This window comes from Ceratotherium simum, chromosome X (assembly GCF_057802395.1).
Source record: "Ceratotherium simum simum isolate JZ-2026a chromosome X, ASM5780239v1, whole genome shotgun sequence".
Lineage (NCBI taxonomy): Eukaryota > Metazoa > Chordata > Mammalia > Perissodactyla > Rhinocerotidae > Ceratotherium > Ceratotherium simum.
In genome coordinates this window covers 127,710,809-127,734,824 of record NC_141940.1, presented here as the reverse complement: position 1 = coordinate 127,734,824, position 24,016 = coordinate 127,710,809, and the positions used below count along the sequence as shown (strand labels likewise).

Here is a 24,016-nt window from a genome sequence, read left to right as displayed (position 1 = left end):
GTGTTGGAGTCTATGAGGAAGCCATTGGGTGTAAAACGTATTCGACCTGAGCTTGTTTTTCCAAAAGGGCCTGACATCATCACCTCTTGAGTATGCTTGGTGCATCTGCTTTAAATATTTAGTGTCCCAAAGACAAGAACAATGACCTTAAAGATATGGATGTAGCTTCCCCCCATCTCCGCATTTCTCTAAGGATGAGCGTCTCTTCCTGGGAACTAAGGATTACTTAGTGACCTTCTTTGCTCACCCGGTGACCACTGAGCTTCTGTGCCAGCTAAGCATCTCGTGACAGCAGTAAAAGGGACATTCCTGTCATACGTGATGGATGCTCTTTGTTCCAAAATGGTATATAACGGCTCTGTACACCCCACTTCTTTGGTGCCCTGCCGTCCTTGGGGAAGGAAGCTCCCCTGAGCTATAGTCCTCAGACCTGGCTCATAATGAACTCACTCCAGTTTTGATTTATAGATTGATTATAGATTATTTGCATGGACAGTTCCAATTTGAAACGCCTTCACCGACATTAAAAATGACACATCTACGCTCTCTAATTTGGCCCCAGGCACACTGTATCGGGGACACTTACTACCCCTGTGCCCACCTACTGTGGGTGTACAGATCCGTAGCACACAGAGACACCCTTCGTTGGGACTTGAGCTCCTTATGGGGACAGAGAGCTTCCCCCAGGTGGGGCTGGGGTCCTTGGGCAGGAGAGCCCTGGGGCAGGAGGAACTTGTCACTTCCCCATCGGGCAGCCCCTCAGCCGTTCGCTGTATTTAGATGTGACCGGACGTGACTGCTTCTTCCTTGACTCTTGCCCTTTGGATTGGTGAAATGAATCAGACCCACACAAACCGAGGACCTCACTTCACTGTGGAGTTTTATTTCCACCCCCATGAAGAGCTCCAGGCATAGGGACCCTGCTGCGCCTGGCAGACGTTCACTGTGGGTCGCTCTCCCGATTGCACCAGCAGAGGGGGAAGGGGCCACAGCAAGGCTGCAGCCACGGCCTCCAGATGTTGTCTAGCGTGTCCAGCTGCAGCGGAACTGGGCTGAGCGTCCGGCGATGCTCCTGCACGGCCCGTGCCACTCTCTCCACCACGTGGTAGAACGAGGGCTCCGTGTCCGGCGTGAGGGCGTGGGCCTCGAAAGGGTCTCTCGAGAGGTCGAAGAGCAAGGGTGGATTATGCCGGGATACTCTGTCCCCGGAGCACGGGCAGACCCCTCTCCCGTAGCAGGCGCCGGCTCCTTCTGGGTGGAACACTGGGGTCACGTAGTGGACTTTCCATACTGCTCCTCCTGGAGGAAGGACAGGAGTCTCAGAGGATTGACATGGAGAAATAGAATGCGTTGCCAGAGAGCAGCGTTATTGACAGTAGCCAGAAGGTGGAAATAGCCAAGTGTCCATCAATGGATGAATGGACAAACGGAAGCTGGTCCATCCATACAGTGGAATATTATACAGTCATGAAAAGGAATGAAGCACTGACACATGCTACAACATGGATGAAACTTGAACACATGAGGTTGAGTGAAAGAAGTCAGACAGGAGACCACATACTATATGATCTCATTTGTGTGAAATGTCCAGAACAGGCAAATCCACAGAGACAGAAAGGAGGTTAGTGGTTGCCAGGGGCGGGGGAAGGAGGAATGTGGAGTGATAGCTCACGGGCACAGAGTCTCCTTTGGGGGTCATGAAAATGTTCAGGAACTAGGTAGAGGTGGTGGTTGCACGACTTTGTGAATGTGCTAAATGCTGCTGAGTTGTCCACTTGAAAATGATGTATTTTGTGGTATGTGAATGGTGGCACTGAATGTGTCTGTCCCCCAAATTCATGTGTGGAAGCCCTGACCCTCAGTGGGATGGTATTAAGAGATGGGGCCTTTGGGAGGTGATTAGGATTAGATAAGGTCATGAGGATGGGGCTTTCATGATGGGATTAGTGACCTTATAAGAGTCACAAAATGCTTGCTCCCCATCTGCAACCCAGAAGAGGGCTCTCACCGGAACCTGACCGTGCCAGCACCCTGATCTTGAACTTCTGGCCTCCAGAACTGCAAGAAATAACTGTCTGTTGTTTATAAGCCACTCTGTCTGTGGCACTTAGTAATAGCAGCCCAAGCTGACTACGAGAGTGAATTACAGCTCAATTATGCAGTTTACAAAAAGATTGTAGAGATACCAATTTTCCCCCAAAGTCGATTCAACCATTGAATGCAATAGTAATTCCTATTCCTGTGGGATTTGTTAAAGAAATGCTTGCAAATGATTTTATAGTCCTTTGGAAAGGATGGTTGGGCCAGAACAGCCCAGGAAATTTTGAAACGCAAAAATCATTCAGCAGGGACTTTGCTGCTTACGTTACAAAGTTGTCATCATTACAACAAAAGATGGAATTGTGCCATTCAGTTAAGGTGGTTAAGACATGTGGGAAACAACCCAGATGAAGAGGACAGATTTGACAGGTAAAGACAGACTGGAAGATGTGTGCGTGTGCAAGAATGTGTGTGTCAGGATGTGAGTGTGAGTGTGTGTGTGTGTGTGATGGTAATAGTTGCAATTCGCATCAGGGAGGGAGGTGGGAAAGCCACAGCAAATTCCATAAAGGGTGCTTAAACCCCGGCTAACAGCTCCCTTGCCGTAACGGTAAGATGATTGACAGCTGGAAGGATGTTGCTGCTGGGAGGGGAAAATACTGCCAAGAAGGAAATAAAAGAGCTGGAGTGAAGAAGAAAGTCATACGGAAGAAGAGGAGTGAGACCAGAAGCCAAGATGTGACTCCCTCCTCCAGCCTACTCACTGTCGCGTTGGTGCCACCGGGCTGCGTGCAGAAACTTCTCGCAGTAATGCAGCAGGAACTCGTGGTCGGAGTGCTGCACTGTCCCCAGCAGCAAGGGCAGCAGGTCTCGGCCATCAATCACCCTGCAGGCAGGACACAGGGTCCCAGCGATGGAGCAAGAATTTCCGCAAGGCTTGTCGTGAGCTTTAGCAAGCTAGGAAGCCCTGGGGCAGCCCCCCACGTCTTTCCCCTACAAACATCACCTTTGGCTAAAAGATCATTGAGGACGAGCTTGCTCGACTTAAAGTATTGTCCACCCAACCTTATTATGAATGCAAAAACAAGCGACAGAGTCATTGAAATGTCTTTTTGTTTTTATATTGCTCTGGGCTTTCAGCCATTATAGAACATGTGTATTCTTCAGCAAGATCTGGAACCATTTCTTTTTCTGCAGACAGCCCTGAGCTCTCATTCCTTCTTTCGTCCCTGCCTGCTCTCTCTTCTTCCTCTCCAAATACTGTCCAGTGTCCAGGATGGTCTGGCTCCATCCTGTTCAGAGTGGAGGTCTTATTGGGATTCCAGTTCTATTTTCTCTACACTTCTTGGGAGAAAGGGTCAATCCATGGGTTTTGAGGTACTGTGATGGCCCTACGCATTTTATTTCTCCATTATATGGTTAATTGCCCTGGGGTGGGAGACGTGTCTGTGTTTCTTTGTTACTTGTCTGCTATTCCCTACGCGGTAAACTCGTGCTAATAAATGCATGCTAATGGGATTGATTGTTAACATGCCACACAGCTGAAGGTAATGAAATGTCTTTATGGAAAACTGCAGTGACTATAATTTTTCTTAAAGTATTTTGAAAACTTGTCAGGATTTTTGTGTCTCAAAATTGAATCATAAATATCAATGGTAGATTTTTACAGATGCCAGGAACTTAGAATAACCATAAAATGGGAGATCTGTTTCTCTAAGTGGATTAATGTTCTCGGTCAAGGTAGAGAATTCAGAACCCTAAGTAGATTTACTTGGCCAGAGTTACCATGAAAAAAATGAAAGAAAAGAATATGTATATTATTATCATATACATTATATATAACATGTTATTATATATATTTATAATATGCCTATTATAGTATATGTTATAATATATGCACATATATAATCTTTTATTAGGTATTAAAGCAAAATAATATATAAAATATAAAATAAAATAAATATATATAATAATAGAATATATATGTGTGTGTACATATATCCATATATATATATATTATTTCACCTCCGGATATGTGTATTCACATATACACACACAAATGCATATGTTTATATGTATGTGTATATACATATATATATCAATAAAGCCAAAAATATATGGCCGGATTTATTTTATATTCTAGTGAAAGACATTTGCAATATATATGACAGAAAAATTTTTATTTTTTAAACAAATAAAATATTATAAATTAATAAAAAATTTAGCAGCCAATTAAGAAAAAAAAAATCAACCAGAGAAATGAGATTCACTGTAATAAAAGAGAAAGGAGAATGTGAAGTACAGGTATTTTCGAAACAGTCAATGTCTCTAGTGATAAAGGGATGGAGATTATAACACACACACGAGCAATTTATATATAAAAAATTGCATATATACAATTTAAATTTATTTTAGGTCTGTAATTTTTTTAAATAGACTGTCTCCCATATTGCTGGTAACAATTCCTAGGAACAATTTGATAAAATGTACCAACAGATTTACCTATAAATGCCATAATCTTTGACCCAAGAAGTCAACTTCTAGGGATTTTTACTTAAGAGGTAATCATGTCGGGCAGTAAAATGACAAAACAGTATTTTTTTTTTTTTAAAGCAAGGCTAATGTCCAGCTATAAGGGAGTGGTTGAAAGAAAATACCACAAAGCCATTAAAGTTTTTGTCTAGGTGCAAAGATTTCTAAATATATATATTATAGATAATATATAACAATATATTATATGTAACGTATATATACAATATATAATGATATATTATATATAAATAATATATATTATGTATAATAATCTATAAAGAATATGTATAAAATACATGTAAATATATATAATATATCTAAATATATATCTGAATATATATAGTATATGTGTATCATACAATTTAATTATATATTCACCTCTAGGTAGTGAACATTATGAAATAGTTTTATTTTCTTTCTGTTTTCCCCCAAATTTTCTGTAATTTTTAAGACAAAAATAATTGGAATCATATAAAAAGTCTGTACCACACGGGATCAAAAGTGATTTCTTGTGATGAATTGTTATATTTTTCAACGGCAATCGCCCTTGTGATAAAATGGGCTCCACTTAAGAATTAGGAGAAAGGACATTCTGAGTATAAATGCAGCAGACTTTTGATCCCAGTAGATAATCGTAGGGGACCTGGAGTATTTTTCCAGATACTGATTTCAGAGATGCCTTACAAAATGCAATAGTGACAGTGACGTTTCACATACGTGTTGTCTCTACGGAAAATTGAATTGCTTCCCTTCGGCTGTTCTGTACCTGTCCTGGGGTATCTGGCCGCCTCCCAGCTGGACCACAGTGGGGAAAATATCCATCAGACTGGTGGGCTCATGGATCACTCGGCCGGCCGGCAGCACCCCGGGCCACCGGAATATCCCCGGGACGCGGATCCCACCTTCCCAGCCACCCATGCCTTTGCCACCTGTGTTTAAACATGGACAGAAAACAATGTGGTTAAAAATCAGAAATGGTTGCCTATCCTGGGTGATTTAACCATTGTGCTTGTTTTAAAACTCTCTCTCTCTCTCTCCCTCTCTCCCTCTCTTTCTCTTAGTCCCATAACCATTAAATTCCTCCCCAACAAAGGTTAGATTTTATACTCTTTATTAACCTGGATGTTGGTCTTCCATGTTGCTAAGGGACACTGGGCCATTCCAATTTCCCACAAACTTCTTAACTATCAGACTAATTCCTTGGGAGTCATAAATTGCGCTGTTGAAATCATTTTATGTTGATTGTATTTTCTCCACGCTCTTGTTGGTTTTCCATGTGGCATGGACTCTGTGTGTTTGTCTTGGGATCTGCACTATTTTGTCTCATCTTCCTGCTTATTTGTCATCCGTCCCTCTCCTCCTCACTCTCTTCATTCTTTCTTCTTCCCCATGCCACTAGAAACGCCTTCCTTTGAAGTCCGTCGTGTGTGTCTCTTGTTTCCGCATCTTTACGGGTTGGTTCATTTTCTTGTCTTTGTTACTGGTAGGGGTTGAATTGTGCACGCCTCAAAGAAGATATGTTGAAGTTTTAATCTGCAGGACCTCAGAATGTGACCTTATTTGGAAATAGGGTCTTTGCAGATGTAATTAGTTAAGATGAGGTCCTACTGGATTAGGGTGGGTACTTGATCCCAAATGTCCTTATAAGAAGAGGAGAAGAGGGGCCGGCCCGGTGGTGCAGTGGTTAAGCGCGCACGCTCTGCGCTGGCGGCCCAGGGTTCACCGGTTTGGATCCCCGGCACGCACCAACGCACCGCTTGTCAAGCCACGCTGTGGCGGTGTCCCATATAAAGTAGAGGAAGATGGGCACAGAGGTTAGCCCAGGGCCAATCTTCCTCAGAAACAAAAAAAAAAAAAGAGGAGGATTGGCAACAGATGTTAGCTCAGGGCTGATCTTCCTCTCAACAAAAAAAAAGAGACACAGAGGAGAAGATGGCCGATAATGGTGGAAGAGATGGGAGTGAGGCATCTACAGGTCAAGGAACACGAAGGATTGCCAGCTGACACCAGGAGATGAAAGTGGCATGGACGCATCCTCCCTTAGAACCTTCAGAAAGAGCATGTCTTTGCTGACATGTTGATCTCAGTATTTTGGCCTCCAGAACTCTGAGAGGATAAATTTCTGTTGTGTTAAGCTACTCAGTTTGTGGTACTTTGTTACAGCAGCCACAGGAAACTAAGAGAGCCAGACTTACAAATTTTCACCCATGGTAACTATTCTGATGGACCTAATGCCACCCTCACCTTGGTCACAAAGGAAGATTGATATTTCCATGTGGTTTTGATTCAAAGTTAAATGAGAATTTCTGAGTAACATCTTTCTCTTTCCTTAAAATTTTCCCCTATTCAACTTTAAAATCTGGTTGATTTCTTATGGCTCCTGTGCCAAATTGTCACAAATGTAGGGGTTCACTTAAAACACAAATTTATTATCTTAGAGTTCTGGAGGTCAGAAGTGCAACGTGGGTCTTACTGGGTCAAAGTCAAGGTGTCGGCAGGGCCAGTTCCTTCTGGAGGCTCCAGGCGAGAATCTGTTTCATTGGCTTTTCCAACTTCTAGGGGCTGCCACATTTCTTGGTTTGTGGCCCCTTCTTCCATCTTCAAGACCATCAGCGTAGCATCTTCCAATCTCTTCTCTCCCTCTCTCTTTCTGACTCTGACCTCTCTGTCTCCATCTCGTAAGGACCCTTGTGATTACATTGGACCCACATGGATAATCCAAAATAATCTCCCATGTCAGGATTCTTAGTCACATCTGCAAAGTCCCTATTGTCATATAAGGTTTTCACAGGTTCCAGGGATTAGGACACGGACATCTTTGGGGACATTATTCTGTCTACCACACAGGGATCAGGACGTGGACGTCTTCGGGGGCATTATTCTGTCTACCACATGAGGATTAGGACGCGGACGTCTTTGGGGACATTATTCTGTCTACCACACGAGGATTAGGACGTGAACATCTTTGGGGCCAGTATTCTGTCTACTGCACGGGGATTAGGACGTGGACATCTTTGGGACCATTATTCTGTCTACCACATGGGGATTAGGACATGGACATCTTTGGGGATATTTTTCTGTCTACCACACAGGGATTCGGACATGGACATCTTTAGGGGCCATTATTCTGTCTATCACAATGAGCATTTGGGTTCCTCTGATTTTTGTGACTTTGCTTGGTAAGCTCCAAATCCTAGACCAGACCATTTTTTCGGGACGCATAAACCACCTTTCACAGATTCCCAGGTGCACATGTTTTCACAATAGCTGCAGGCTGGGTGACAGTCAGCACCCAGCTGCCATTTCCTGTGTGTATGCACTAAAACTTGCAGACTGTGGAGTCAGGGGGAGAGAGAAGTCTTTGCGGGACGATAGAGTAGCAGGTTTTAAAATGGCTGTGTTATTGACACTCTCAATGGCACAGTAGAGGATACTGGGTAGAGAAAATATAGACATAGATGACACTGAGATGAAAATGGTTTCAGAGGAGTCGGATCCCCAAGGTGAAGTTTTAGGAAGGCATTAAAGTATTCAATTTGCACATACAGACAGTCATGAGCCATATCATAAGGTTTCACTCAATGATGGACCATGTACACGACCATGGTCTCATAAGATTAGTACCCTATAGGCTGGGTATGTAGTAGGCTGTACCATTGAGGCTTGTGTAAGCACACTCTATGATGTTCACACAATGATAAAATTGCCTTATGATGCGTTTCTCAGAATGTACCCCATTGTTAAGCAACACACAACTGTATATAATATCCCCTTTTATGTATGTAATAGACTGATGCATGTTAAGCATATATGCTAATGTTAGTCGAAACAAATTCTCTCACTATTATAAAAATGAATAAACTTTGTAAATGAAAAAAAGCATTGAACTATGTTATTTTGGGCAGCGTGTTTCACAATCTCTGTGGTACATCAAATAATGTCGTGTCTATAATCATCAGAATCCTAGTTTGAATATACTGTGGTCACCAAAGGTGCCCATCCTCCTTGAATGCATGGTCTGAATATAAAATTCAAACCTGAGTCCATTAGCAGATGCACAGATAAAGAAAATGTGGTCCATCCATACAATGGAATATTATTCAGCCATAAAAAGGAATGAAGCACTGACACAGGCTACAACATGGATGAACCTTGAAAACATCATACTTAATGAAAGAAGGTAGCCACAAAGGACTGCATATTGCATGATTCCATTTACATGAAATATTTAGAATGAGGAAATGCATAGAGATAGAAATAAGGTAGTGGTTGCTGGGAGCTGGCCACAGGAGAAAACAAAGAATAATTGCAGAGGGGTACTGAGTTTCTTTTTGAGGTGATGAAAATGTTCTGCAATGTGTAATGGTGAAGGTTGCATAATCACATAAATACACTAAAAACCACTGAATTGTGCAAAAAAATTCCAATTTGAGTGTGAGAAATTGTAATTTCCACCCTGACTGGAAAATAAAAGTCTTTGGTCACCAGTGTTTGCAGTCTCTTGAGGTAGATGATCCCATTCCAGTGGCAAGGTTGGGAATTGTAGGGAAGAGATGAAGACCATAGACAAGGATCTGGGAATCTCTCGTTGTTACCTTTATATATCCCATTCCAGCCACCATACTGGTTGCTTCCGAGTTGAGACTCCAAGGATCCTCCATGATCTGACGCAAAATAAACGAGGGTGGTGTTGGTCAAACCTTCCACGTCCAAAGTATCAAGGATCTGCCCTGCAAGGAATAGATGTGTTTGAACCGGTCAAAATAGAGGACCATCTTAAGCGAAATTATTCAACGTTTGCTTCAGCATTTTGGAACTCTCCATGAGAATGAGTCCTTGGCGTCAAACCTATAATGGGAGTGAGCAGTATTATAAGTGTGCTAATCTGAGCATCCTTGATTTAAGATTGATGCGTGTCTTTATATATGCCCATTCTGTTTGCAAAAAGTTTTAGGCAAGCTATAAGGGTATATGCTGCATTGGACAAAGAGCAAAAACTAAAAAGTGAGGAAAAAGAAGATTACAAAGAAAAAAGTATAGAGATGGAGAGGGTCTAGGAGGAAGGCTGAAATGCCATTGGGCATGTATGGACATCAATGAAGAAGAGTCAACGGTGGCTCTCAGTTTCTTATAGTTGCACAAAATATGTCTGCACCTCCATGTTCATTGCAGCATTATATTATCCAAGGGGGATACGTTCCAAGACCCCCAGGGATGCCTGAAACCACGGATAGTACTGAACCCTGTATATACTCTATGTACCTATACATACAGACCTACGATCAAGTTTAATTTATAAATTAGGCACAGAAAGATATTAACAACCCTTACAATAAAATAGAACAATTATAGCAATATACTGTAAGAAAAATTACCGTAGATCTTAGCAACCTCAGCATACTATTTTTTTTCTTTCCTTATTTAGTCAAGAACTTGCACCTTTTCACTTAAAGAAAGCGCTTTACATCTTTTCTTTGGCATACCTGAATTGCTGGCATCACTGCTCTTGCTTGCTGGGACCGTTATTAAGTAAAATTAGAATGACTTAAACAAAAGCACTGTGATACCGTGACAATTGATCTGACAACCAAGACGGCTACTAAGTGACTCATGGGTGGGTGGTGTGAACAGCCTGAAACCTCTGGACAAAGGGATGAGTCACGTCCCAGGCAGGATGGAGCAGGACAGCATGAGATCTCATCGCCCTACTCAGAGGGGCGCACAATTTAAAACTTATGAAACAGTTGTAGGTTTACAGATAAGCTGAGCAATATTATAACTGGTGAGCCAATATTGACACCCTAGTATTAACTAAAGTCCATAGTTTACATTAGGGTTCTCTCTTGGTGTTGTACATTCTAAAGGTTTTGATAAATGTGTAATGTCATGTGTCCACCATTATAGTACCACATGGAATAATTTGCTTATCCTAAAAATCCCCTGTGTTCCACCTACCTACATCATTACAATGATTTTCATTAAAAAAATTATCATACACTTGCTTGATTGGGTTTTAAATTGGGAAAGAAAGAAAGCGAAGGCATTTAAAAGATTCTTTAGATGTATCTTATGCTAAGTTCCTTATCTTGATGAACTTTTTTTTTTTTTGTGAGGAAGATCAGCCCTGAGCTAACATCCATGCTAATCCTCCTCTTTTTGCTGAGGAAGACTGGCTCTGAGCTAACATCTATTGCCAATCCTCCTCCTTTTTTTTTCCCCCCAAAGCCCCAGTAGATAGTTGTATGTCATAGTTGCACATCCTTCTAGTTGCTGTATGTGGGACTCGGCCTCAGCATGGCCAGAGAAGCGGTGTGTCTGTGTGCCCCTGGGACCCGAACCCGGGCCTCCAGTAGCGGAGCGCGCACACTTAACTGCTAAGCCACAGGGCTGGCCCTTGATGAACTTCTTACGTTGGTACTGTAAAGTTTCAATCTTTATGATTTAATAAGTGTTTGATTATGTACATCTACACATTTATTAATTTAAAATAATGTTTCCCTGAATTGTGGCATCATGAATTCAATTTTAAACATTCAATATTTGACATCACGTAAAATAGCCTATATTTTCCAGTGATTCTTGATCTTCTCCAACTAAAGACCCCCAGTGGCAAAGAGGAGTGAATATGTCCTGAAGGGAATGGGGTCAGGTCCTCTGGAGAAGCCATGTGAAATGAATTATTGCCCACGTGTCTTCCAACTTCCATCATTTTCCCCAAGAGTTCATTCAAATCACACATTTGACTCCAAGATGACATTTTTTAAAGATTTTGTTAAAGTACATTTTCCCCTGAAATCTCCGATTACAATTATTCTGCAGCTCCTGGCCCTCCACACCACCCCGTAAACTCGAGGGTACCCAAGCCCTTGTCTGAGAAGCAGAGAAGTGGCTATATCCATATCCATGTATTCGCCTGAACACTGGGTCACTCGAGACAATTTCACTTTTCTGTCATGGCAGGCACGGTTCTAAACCCAGGAGATGCAGTGAGAGGAGAAGGCAAGACAGTCCCAACCCACAAGAGTTTTACATTCTCCTGGAGAAAACAGAAACACCAACCCACCTAAAACAATGTTATGAAGAGAGACAAAACAGGGTGAAGATGTATGCGGTCATACATTAGACCCTTGACATTCAAGGAGATGACAGTACTTACCCTGCCTCTTCTATCATCAACCTTAATTATCTCATCTTCTCCCTCCTTATCTCCTTTCCGCCTGCTGTTTCTAGATGAGGAACCATCATGTTTTCACCCAGAAAAGGCACTTACCCACCATCCAGTCCATCTCCTCTGCGTTGTCCCCATACAGCCCATGGACGCTCTTCCCGAGGAACTTCTCAGTCGTGATAAGAGGGGTGTGGACTTGCAGGAAGGAGACAAAAAGGAGGAATGGTCCTTGCTTGTTTCTAAAAATAAGCAAGTTATTCTTTTGATAAAACAGAGAGTGAGGTCCTAGAGATGCAGTACAGTTCTAGGTGGTCACGTCCTTACTCAAATGTCTTTGTTGCTCTGTCCTTTAAGAGCAAATGCGTACAATGGGCAAAAGACCTGAACAGACATTTCTCCAAAGAAGATATACAGATGGCCAACAGACACATGAAAAGATGTTCAAAATCACTAACTATCAGGGAAATGCAAATCAAAACTACAATGAGATATCACCTGACGCCCGTCAGAATGGCTATAATTAACAAGACAGGAAACAACATGTGTTGGAGAGGATGTGGAGAGAAGGGAACTCTCATACACTGCTGGTGGGAGTGCAAACTGGTGCAGCCACTATGGAAAACAGTATGGAGATTCCTCAAAAAATCAAGGATAGAACTATCATATGATCCAGCTATTCCACTGTTGGGTATTTATCCAAAGAACTTGAAAACACCAATTTGCAAAGGTACATGCACCCCTGTGTTCATTGCAGCCTTATTCACAATAGCCAAGACTTGGAAGCAACCTAAGTGCCCATCAAGGGACGAATGGATAAAGAAGCTGTGGTATATATACACAATGGAATACTACTCAGCCATAAGAAACGACGAAATCCAGCCATTTGTGACAACATGGATAGACATTGAGGGTATAATGCAAAGTGAAATAAGTCAGAGGGAGAAGGCCAAATACCGTATGATTTCCTTCATTAAGTAGTAGATAATAACAACAATAAACAAACACATAGGGACAGAGATTGGATTGGTGGTTACCAGAGGGGAAGGGGGGAGGGTGGAGGGTGAAAGGGATAATTCGGTACATGTGTGTGGTGATGGGTTGTAATTAGTATTTTGGTGGTGAACATGATGTAGTCCATGCAGAAATAGAAGTACAATGATGTACACCTGAAATTTTTGCAATGTTATAAACCAATGTTACTGCAATAAAAAAAAATAAAAGAAAAGAAAAGAAAAAAAAAAAAAAAAAAAAAAAAAAAGAGCAAATGCGTAAAACTCCCGTTCAAGGGGAGACTCTTCTTGTCTCTGAGAATCTTGAATGTGATGACTTTTCCCTTTCAAAGTCCGTTGAAAAACCAACACTGATTTTATGTTTCTTTTTTCCTGAATATTATCATTTTCTAAGTCTATGTACTTCTGACAACTGAAAGTAGTGCAGAACACCAGGCAACTGTCTCATCTGACAATTATTTCATTCAATTATTTCAGAATATTTTCCCACCTCAAATCTTAGCTTATAGCATAAGCGATACCGCACAGTGGGTTTTTTTTTTTTTTAATAATTGCTTTCAAGACACAAAATGGTTATGAGAAAACACACTTTAAAAACGATGCATATTAGGTTATTAATTTCAATCTGATTCTCCTCCATCTAGGCAATGCCTCCTCTTCTTCCTTTCTCCACCTGATCTTTATGGTCTAATCTAAGGAGAGAAGCAAAGGTGAAGGCCTTAGACTTAATTAGGGCACGACGGGATCACCTGTTTTAATTTGAAAGCTAATTATCAGCTTCATACCTGACCCATACTAGGCAATTCCATCAAGAATTCCCTAGGAATATGAGCACCTCAACACCACCAGGTGAGTTCAATTGAATTGAACCTCATTGCCACCAGGTAAGTGGGGGTTCGATGGTGTCATCCATGGGGAGCATGGAACTGCCTCTGTTTACTGTGGCTTTTCATCATGTCCCTGATGGTCTAGCATGTAAGTCCCTTGGTCACTCAAATTGACATCTGGTCTGAAGTTAGCAACAGCATGACAGAGCTTTAAAAATATTTAAAATTTATTGTAAAGGCTGTTCAGGAGATTCAGTTTGTTATTTTAGTTAAATACGGCCCCTGGTGATCAGGGGGTGCTTAGGGGATGGGACCAGCCCCAAAGTAGGAGGGGACAGCAGCACATTTCAACAGACCTGTCCCTTGTTGCAATGGACATGATCAAGTTGGGCTCACCTGAACATCGTCCATGCCCCATTTTACCAAAACCCTCTTTCCTTCTTTCACCATCCGAATACCCGTTCCAGAAGACTATTCCAAATGCATTTTCATCACGATGCTGAGCGCACTAGGATGAAGGTGACCCTTGGACGCTCACCTTTTGACAAAGGACGAGACCTCCTTCAGGATAAGAGATGTCGTGCGTTGAAAGCGCATGGGCTGCTCGGTGATGGTGTCGTTTCTCATCAGAAAGCAGTCTGCGTGCACAATCAGAGCACCCGTGAAATATGAGGTGGTGAGGAGCAAGATGGCGGTGATGGTTGACCAGATGACCGGCCTCCACGAGCCGGCTATCAGCCGGGTGAGCTTCCCAGCGGTGAGCGTGAGGGCAGCGATGGACAGGATTTGGGAGCAGAAGTTGAGTTTGCGCTCCAGGCCCGCACGCTTCTCTGATAGTTCCCAGTGGACACAGTCTCCCATCATGGAGAACGGCATTCCGTAGAAGTGGTCGAATCCGTGGTTGAGTGGGTGGTGGCAGTGATCGGTGGAGGATCCGCAGTTGAGACCCAGGTGCCATTTTCCTGAAAGGAAGGAAGCGTGCCGATGGGACAAGTGGCCGACCATCACTTGGTAAGTAGATACTGTGTGCTTGCCACTTTCCAGGTACTCTGCTGGATGCTGGGATGGGGTGGGGATGTAGAAGGTGTGGGTAGTGTTTGCTGTTATTTGCACCTTAACCTTGCCTTATTGTTTCAAGGGAATAAGGACACTGTATGGCAGCGTTACGTGGTGTACGCGTTTCCTGTGCTGCTGTAAGAAATTACCATAAACTTGGTGGCTTAAAATCACAGGAATTCATCCTGTCCCAGTTCTGGAGCCCAAGGTCTGAGATGAAGGTGTGGCAGGGCCGCGCTCCCTCTGGAGGCTCCAGGGGAGGGTCCTTCCTGCCTCTTTCAGCTTCTGGGGGCTCCAGGTGTCCCTGGGCTGGTGGCCGCATCTCTCCAATCTCTCCCTCATGGCCACACTATCTTCTCCTCTTTGCAGTCAGATCTCTCTCTGTCCCCTTCTTCAAAGGACCCTTGGCCATGCATATAAGGCCCAGCTGGGTAATCCAGGATAATCTCCCCATCTCAGCATCCTTCACTTAATTACATCTGCAAAGACCCTTTTTCCATATAAGGTCATATTTGCAGGTTTCAACATTTGGGACCTGATATTTTTGGTCACCATTATTCAGTCTACTACACCTGGGTGTGCGATGGTCTACTGTAGAGCAATGGTGAGGGCATAGAGTGGTCAGATTGCTCTAGAAAACTCAGTCTGATATCATCACCATGGGAAAAAGATTTCCTGACTTTGGAATTGTCCCTCTCTTTGCTAAACCAGTGTAGTGATGGTCAGAGTCATGGTGGACGTGATCATGGTGGACGTGATGATGGTGGACGTGATGGACAGGGCGATAGCTTTCACAGAGCCCAACATTCAAGTTCTATCAATGGAAGATGCTTAGCTTCCCTGCTGTTGCTACTGGGTTTTGATAAAGAGACTCTGTGTGTCTTTTCACCACCCCAAAAGTGTCTGTCATCCAGAGAACCCCATGTGATTTCCTAAGGAATATCACGTGAGGAGAGTGTCTTTTGTCTTAAAAAATGATAATGAGTCTATTGGGTTTGATATTCAGTAAATTGGCTAGTCTTGCTCTTTGTGGTGAATAAATGGCACTGTTAATAAAAACTATTACTATAACATAATAATGATAGTGACAACTTGGACCCCACTCAAGAAACTATCGTCCTTAATTTTATTTCATTCTATACTTGCCGTGGTTTGTTGACATATAGAACGAGAAGCATGCTATTTATGGAAGCAGAGAGGGAGATCCTAAGCCTTGCAGTCACATTTCTATGCAGAATATAGGAAAAAGAGTATTATGGAAACTGTTGGTAGTTTGGTAAAATTAGAAAAAAACTACTAATTTTTTTTATCATGGTACACCAGCAAATTGTATAAAATGCTGAATATTTCATTAAGCTGATATTTCTTGAGCATCTACTTTGCACCAAGCGACCTGGGTGGCGACATCATTCGTGTACGTGTGAAGCTTTCTGTCTGGTGGAAAACCCCACTTACGTCACAACCATTTCGTTTCCTAACTTTTTAGTTGAATATACTCTCCATATAAAAGTAATGTGCTTAGAACTTAACCAATGTGCATACCTATTAGTCCAGTGGCATAGCCTTTATCTTTTAATATTTTTGCAAAAGTTGTCTCGTTGGTGGGAAGGCCTCCAGATACCGCGGTCCACTGAAGAACACGATAGCCGTTACTGGAAACCATGCCTTTGAGGAATCATTTTAAAAGAAATGTTACCATCACGCATCGATTTTTGTGTCACCATTATTATTTTTTAGGTTAGAATATTTGGTGAAAAGCTCCATTATTCAAAATTGAATTGAAAATTTACTTCCCCCATAGCTTTGCATTTTTGGCAGGAAAGGAAACGATTAATTCATTGATAACGTGAGTGAGAAGGCTTATTGTCCTGTCATGTGAAGGTTATAAACAAAAAGAGAATTAAATGAAAAGGGAAGGAGAATTAAAAGTGGTTTTATGATTTCACCAAACTCTTGATATGATCCAGTGGTTCTCCAACCGGTCTTCACTTTGGCATCATTGGGGGTAGCTTCAAAATATTCTGACACCTGCTTATCACCCCAGGGATTAGGCTTGTAGTTGATCTGGGGTAAAACTTGGGATTTGCAATGGTGGAAAGATTCCCCCAGATGATTCTAATGTGCCGACGAGGTTGGGAGCCATGGAGAGAATTCATCCTAACCCTGACATACCCAGGGTCTCTACCCACGTGTTTTAAAATGCAGGTTCAATATTTTTCTAAACCTCTGGAGTCTACAGTTGAGAACCACTGACACTGGAGGTGCTCAGTGCCTCCTAGACTGAATGCAGCTCAGTCTCACTAGAGGAGATTCATCTGGTTCAAAGAGTGAATGCAGTTCTCAGTGACCATCATTTGGAACTTGGAGAATTCTTTGTGAGACTTTCCAAAAGTTTGAGAATACATCTGGTTCACTGAAGACTAGTGGAAGCTAAATAGCTCTTGGTCATAACAGTGACAGTTGAGGTGTTTCAACTTACGTTGGCCAAGACGCCTTCATCCCCGGGACATGAAAAGGTGCCAGAGACCCATCTATATGAGGGTCTGTGAGGGTCAGTTTGATGTGTCCACTTGGCCAGGCTACAGTCTCCAGTTACTCAAACACGAGTCCACTAGTCTAGGTGCTGCTATGAGGGTCTTTTGTAAATGTGATTGACATCTACAATCAATTGACTTTAACTAAAGGAGATGACCCTCAATCAGGTGGGTGGGCCTCATCGAACCAGTTGAAGGTCTTAAGAACAAAAACTGCGGTTTCCAGATGCAGAAGAAATTCTGCCTCAAGACTGCAACATCAAATCCTGCCTGAGTTTTCAGCCTGCTGTCCTGCCTTACAGATCTGGACTTGTAGGTTCCCACAGGCACATGAGCCCTTTTACAGAAAATATTTGTGAACTCCTGCTTGGTTATGGTTATTCACATTACAGGAGACAATCAAATGGGCCCATTCCTGCCTGTGTCACCTCATTGTCTATGGGGCTTTATTGCTCTTACTGACTCCAATCTGATGGTAAAAATATGGAGGAACTAGAACATTCTCTTCCCACTGTACTGGAGGACCCAGACTTTAATACTTGTGTTGGAGGAATTAATGAGAGCATGTTCCTCTCCAGCCCCGTGGTTAGACATGAGGAAGGACAAACCTGATCGGAGAGGGTATCTGCCAGTTAGGAAAGCAGCTCTGCTTGGGGTGCAGACGGATGCAGCAGCAATATGCTGCGTGAGCATCACACCGTCCTCTGCAAGGCGGTCAATGTTTGGAGTCCTGCAGAGGGAAATACGAACAGTTATATTCCTTAACAAATAAACGCATAGGCTTTTCCATAAGCATAGCTACATGTTACTTAATAGAAAATCTGCTGGGCCTCATTTAATACATCAAGGTATTCTTAGGAATGACCAAAAAGGCAAGAACTTCAGCTGTCTTCTGAACCTACAAAGAAACGTCCACTGGATTCAGTGTTATTTGCCGAGTTTCTGTAATGCACTACTGGTACTGAGATGGTCATCATGGAAAATCCAGAATTGAGAGTCTGGGGTGCCTTCTACTTGGGGCTCACAGTCTTGATAGGAAGATTCGACCTCATGGCACCAACGTATTGTAGGTGGTACGTGAGGGTGGGATTCAGACACAGCTGCATGGGGGTGCCTGAGCTGGGTCTTCATGGGCAATTAGAATGAGACCAAGGTGATGAGATGAGGTCATTCTAAGATAGATGGACCAGAAATGACAGATGGGCATGTCACACCTTGGGGTGAGAAGGATGTGAGATTGTCTGTCTGAAGCAGAGCTTTTCAGCAGAGAGCATTGAAATTGTGCATGAGTGGGTGGGCTTGGGTTGATGGATGGAGGTTGGAGAGTGAGGTAAGCTTGAGTCTTTAGCTTAGAGGCAACAGCAATGATTTTTAAAACATTGTCCATCATGGACTGTGCTGATGGAAATCATATTTAAAAGTGAAACGATTAGTCATACATAGGATGAATTTGAGGTGGGGTTGGTGCTGGTGTGAGAAGAAGTCAGGATTAGGGGATGTTAACGGAAATGATGTGTGCAGAATTCTGTTAAAGTTCAGATTGTGCATATCAACGGTTAGATGAATTATCAGTGGTCTCTGTGTCAGAGTGCCAGATGAGCAATTCTCTGCTCCTTGCCTTATGGTGTTGTTGCCGTAGCAACCCACGTCTCCAATGCCGAGATCGTCCGCCATCAGAAGAAGGATGTTCGGACGGGAGCCGGATAAACCTCTGCAAGCCGAGGGCTTCAAACCCAGAAGCACACCGATTGTCACAGCCAACCAGGTCCTGAAAGACAAGCTACGAAAGAAAGCTTACCGCTGGTTTCCGTTTCATTTACGTTACTGCTGTAAGTGGGAAGGTGGTGTCGCTATGTTAGGGGACTTTGATATTATCATCCCATTTCAGAAGAGATCGAGGACATCTCTTAAGCATTTGATTCTTTTTTTCAGTTAAAAACACCTCATACTCTTATAGATGCAACCTTGGGCGTGCACATAAACAGCACGACGGTAACGTTCCATTTCCTAAAGATGTGTTCTGAAGAGGAAGATTTGCAATATGGGATCTCCATAAAACCAGACACCTAGCCCATGGCAGGGCTTGGTGCCTACTTGAACTGGGAAGAGAGAAATGGGATTCCCTCTGAAGCTACCTGGCACACCCCCAGGTAGGGGAGCATGGAATACTTATATTAATCTTGAATCCCACGCCCGGTCCTCCAGATGCATGATCAGTTATGAACTGAGAAAGACCACTTTGTTATCAATGCATTCTGAAAAAGCGATGTGAAGAAATGCAGAGGCAGAAACAGACGATGAATGACCACGCATAATCCTATCTTACCGAGAATTTTCCTGATGCAACATGTTTTCTCTTTCTTCTGATTTCCTGTAAGAAATAAAGAGGTCCGTCATAACAGGCAGCTGAAAATGAACTAATGCAATAAGTGAAATAGTAAGGGAAAGTTTGTCTCTGATGCAATCACTAAAACGTTAACACAACTACTTAAAACTCGTAAGAGAATGCAGTTCCTTGTTGAAAGGCTTTACAAATGCTGAACACTGTGTCGAGGCAAAATAAACCTTTATTTAGAATAAAACTTTATTTACAAAAATAGGCGGGGTTTGCACCGTGGACCACAGATTTCTGATCCCTGATATAGAAGGCAGAGGTGTAAAGGAAAGAAAACGCAAAATGAAGTGATAAGAATATTGATGTAAAATGATCTCCAATATATATATTTTTTGTTTTTAATTTGCTACATGCATATAACAAAACTGACTATTTTTAAGTGCACAGGTCAGTGACATTAAGCACATTCACTTTGTTGTGCAACCATCCCTGCCATTCATCTTCCCAAACTGAAACTCTGTCCCCATTAAACACTAACTCCCCATCCCTTCCCCCAGCCCCTGGCTCCCTCCATCCTACTTTCTGTCTCTATAGGTTTGACTCCTCTAGGACCTCATATAAGTGAAATCACACCGTATTTGTCCTTCTGTGACTGGATTATTTTACTGAACATCATGTCCTTAAGGTTCATCCATGTTGTAGCATGTGCCAGAATTTTCTCCTTTTTCAGGACAGAATAACATTCCATTGCATGGATAGTCCACGTTTTGTTTGTATCCAATATATTTTAAATGAAAGAAGTAAGAGTCTGGAGAGGGTGAATGGTATGCTACCACCTGCGTAAAGCAATTATAGTAGGGGGAAGAATATGTACATTGCTCGTCTACACAATGATCTGGTGACACAAGTTGCTTTCCACAGAAGAGTGGAAATCCTTTCCCCTTCTACGTGAGAATTTGACCTTGGGTAAATTTTCTAGTCCTGTTTCCCTGGAAACCCGATAAAGATGGCGTGTCGACGTGATTGCATGACGCCGTGTGGTAAAAATACCTCTCCCTGGCAGCCAGTCTGTGGTCACGACAGAACCACGAAGACAGGAGGGAAACCAGCTTTAGGCTTCTGAGGCTCAGTGACCGTTGACTTGACATGGCCCTTGGGGTGACCAGGAAGCTCTGCTTACAAGTTGCTTGAAGAGATGTTGGCTCCCATGGTGGGTGGGCTTCAGAGCTGGGGGTATCCAGCTCTCCTGTGAGCCTTGCCCTGTCCCATCGGAGCTGTTCCCCGGGGAGGCACAGACTGGCTCCAGCCGGCTTGTGTGCACAATTGCAGGGAGGAATCGGTGAGATGTTACTTAAGGGCACAAACTTGCAACTAGGAGATGAATAAATTCTGGAGATTGAATGCACCACACAGAGATTATAGTCAACAACATTGTGTTATAAACTTCAAAGTTGCTAAGAGACTAGATCTTAACTGTTTTCCAGCCACAAAAAATCCGGTCATTCTGTGGCATGATCAAAGTGTTGGCTAACGGTACTTTTGTAATCATTTTGCAACAGATAAGTGTATCAAATCCATGCATTGTGTGTGTCAAAGTTACACAATGTTATCTGTCAATTCTATCTCAACAGACGAGAAAAAGAAAGATACAGAAAAAGAGAAAGAAAATGATGATGAAATATAATCCATAATTTAGCTTTTGATTCTCTTCCAGGGGAGGGATTTGCAACGCCCAGTCCGGGTTGTCGTCCAGACCCGGGGCAGGAAACCTGCCTTTGCCGCTGCGCTGGGGCCCTGTTCCCAGCCCCAATTTGTGTTTTAACCTCCAGCGTCTGTTCAAGTTCCACATGCTCTCCAGTCTCTTAGCATCTACTGTAGTTACATCTTCCCCCTCCGTAGACCTTTTCTAGTTGATTTGACTCTGTTCCTTTCAGAATTCCCCCATGCAAAATCTGTCATTGCAGCTTTAAAAAAAAAAAAACGCTTCTAAATTATTTCCAGATGATGTAGTGTGCCGGGCAACGGCGTGCTGTTTAGGATAGGTGCCAGGCATCCTGGACATGCGGGAGTGGCACTGCTAGTAAGGAACCCAGGGAAAGCCAGTTACCTGAATGGGGGCGCTGTCAGGGCGGCCAGTCAGCGAGTGTCTGGTTCCACAAGGAACGTCTTCTCCTTGCCAGGAGAGGCACTTCCTGGCTCTTTGATTGCAGATCTCTCCATGTGGGTCCACGCATGTACGTAGCTGATTCACTCTTCAAAGCAACGACAAGAATTCCAGCAAGAATTCAACACGTTAGGTTGTCCAGAGATTGGCTGGATGTCTGCTGTCGGTAACGTCCCAGGTCTCCACAGAAGACCTCCTGTTCTCATTTACAAAACGTAATGTGCGCAGGAGGATCCCAGACAGCTCTTGCCAGAAACAGTGACTCTTTCATTCGCGAGAGGATTGAAACCCTCCCAGCCTTTGGTCAACCCGGAGGGGCCGTTGGCTGGCTTTACCCCAAAGTGGGAAAGCAGTTGCCTTGAAAATCCTTCTTAACAAACAGGCCTTAAATTCTGTAGTTTTTTTTTTCCTCTCTGGCATCTGCCTTGGAAGTGAAAAGAACACAGAAAATAGCTCTGACTATTTAAATGGTCTAGGTAGGTGTAACTACCATTATGTGCAAGGAACTGCTTAACCACATAACAGTCTGATCAACTACGAAATTCGTTTTGGGTATTATGCCATTTTTTTTTCTTTTTTGTTCTTTAAGGCGCACATTTTTTTCATATGGTAACAGAAGATATATGTCAGGCATCATCACATGTAAGAAAGATTCTTTTCAAAGAGTTTTCCAAATAAAAACTTTCTGCATACTTCTAGGTGTTGAATCCTATGCAGACGTTCATCCTTAAAGTGCCTCGTGTGTTTTTAGTTCCTACAGCCCGAACATTGTAGACTTTTGATTTGAGACTCACGCTTGCCAAATAACCGTCTTCTAACTACACAGCTGCAAAAATTCTTTATGAATTTAACAAATCAAAAGTAGGAAGCACAGGCGCCATTTACTTAGGAATACCAACCGCTCTATGCCAGATTGACTAAATGATATTGCTGGTGCGGGAAGGCTGTCAAAACTCTCGTAGATGTTTTTGCATGGCTTCAACCCAAGGAGACACATCTCCAGGATCCAGGTCAAAACTCCCATGTTGGCCTGAAGTTCATCCCAGCTTTCTCCATTTGGTGATAAGATGGCGTTCTCCACTACAGCCCCATTGACATTTGGGGGCAGGTAATTCTTTACTGTAGGGCGTCCTGTGCACTGTAGGGTGTTGAGCAGCGTCCCTGGTCTCCACCCACCAGATGCCAGGAGAATCCACCTGGCTCTAAATTGTGACAACCAAAAATGTTACCAGACATTGCTGAATGTCGCTTAAGGGTGAAATCGCCCTAGTGTAGAACCACTGGTGATAAAGTATTCTATAGATGGCTGGAGGGTGCTTAAATACAGCCCACTGCTGGCTGACCAATCTCGACTTTGTTCATTTTCAGACTCTTAAAGTCCTGCAGAGCTGGTGGCAGGAAGAAGCTCTGAACTAGGCCAGAGTTGGCCTCCAGGCTTAGAACTCTTAGCTCTTATCTCCATCTTTATCTTCCTTCCTCCCTCCCTCCTTGCCTCCCTCTCTCTGTCTCCTCCTCCTTCTCCCCTTCCACGTATGTCAAATTCATCCTACGTTGTAGTTTAAAGGGAATAACTCCCTATGGATAAGAATTCACTTTCTCCAGCTGGACACCACTTTCCATTTTCCTTTTACAGGTGAAGCTCGAAAGTTTTCACAGATGCTGTGAAAGTTTCCTGGAGGTCATCCTCAAGAAGACAATCTTGAAATCTGTGTTCCTCAAGTAGTTATTTCAGCTTTGATGTTATTAAGAAAAAAAACATGCCTATCAGGGTAAAATCGATGGTTTGCTCACAGCAGAAAATGTCTTCTATATGGTGGTATATTTTTCAAAAAAAGTCTGTAAAGGGGCCAGCCTGGTGGTGTAGTGGTTAAGTTTGTGTGCTCTGCTTTGGCAGGCCAGAGTTTGCAGGTTTGGATCCTGGGCCTGGACATAACGCATCACACATCAAGCCACGCTGTGGCAGGCGTCCCACATATAAAGTCAAGGAAGATAGGCATGGATGTTAGCCCAGGGCCAATTTTCCTCAGCAAAAAGAGGAGGATTGGCAACAGATGTTAGCTCAGGGCTAATCTTCCTCACCAAAAAAAAATTATAAAAAAATGTTCTTAATCTCAACTGTCATCATCTATTTTGAACAGAGGTGAACAGGTCTTGCTAAAATTTTGCGCTTACTGTTTTATCTCGTAATCATGGAACCTTGTAATCTGTTTGGAATCTTAATCTCTCATCTGTTTCTGGAGCTGTGAGAAGTGGTATACTGTACGTGTTTGCTTCTGGTTTTCAATAGCTATATGTTTCTTGAACTTATGTTGCATATCATAAATCTTAAGAGAAAAAAAGCGCTTAAAAC

At 42.9% G+C, this 24,016-nt stretch overlaps 1 protein-coding gene across 2 annotated transcripts; it reads right to left on the bottom strand.

Moving 5' to 3' along the window:
• Positions 1 to 899: 899 nt before the first annotated feature.
• Positions 900 to 19,516, bottom strand: LOC101401973 (arylsulfatase L). Of its 2 annotated transcripts, none has more exons than XM_014795529.2 (10): positions 19,494 to 19,516; positions 18,786 to 18,947; positions 17,776 to 17,897; positions 16,176 to 16,298; positions 14,116 to 14,539; positions 11,843 to 11,979; positions 9,168 to 9,302; positions 5,339 to 5,501; positions 2,805 to 2,926; positions 900 to 1,299 (listed from the first exon to the last, which is right to left on the bottom strand). In XM_014795529.2, exons 1-10 carry the CDS (start codon positions 19,514 to 19,516, stop codon positions 941 to 943), a joined length of 1,770 nt encoding a protein of 589 aa, XP_014651015.2. In that variant the 3' UTR covers positions 900 to 940. The 2 variants fall into 2 exon arrangements, with proteins under 2 accessions (XP_014651015.2, XP_087282835.1); XM_087426709.1 differs by having other exon boundaries at positions 18,786 to 18,935.
• Between the last annotated feature and the right edge of the window lie 4,500 nt (positions 19,517 to 24,016).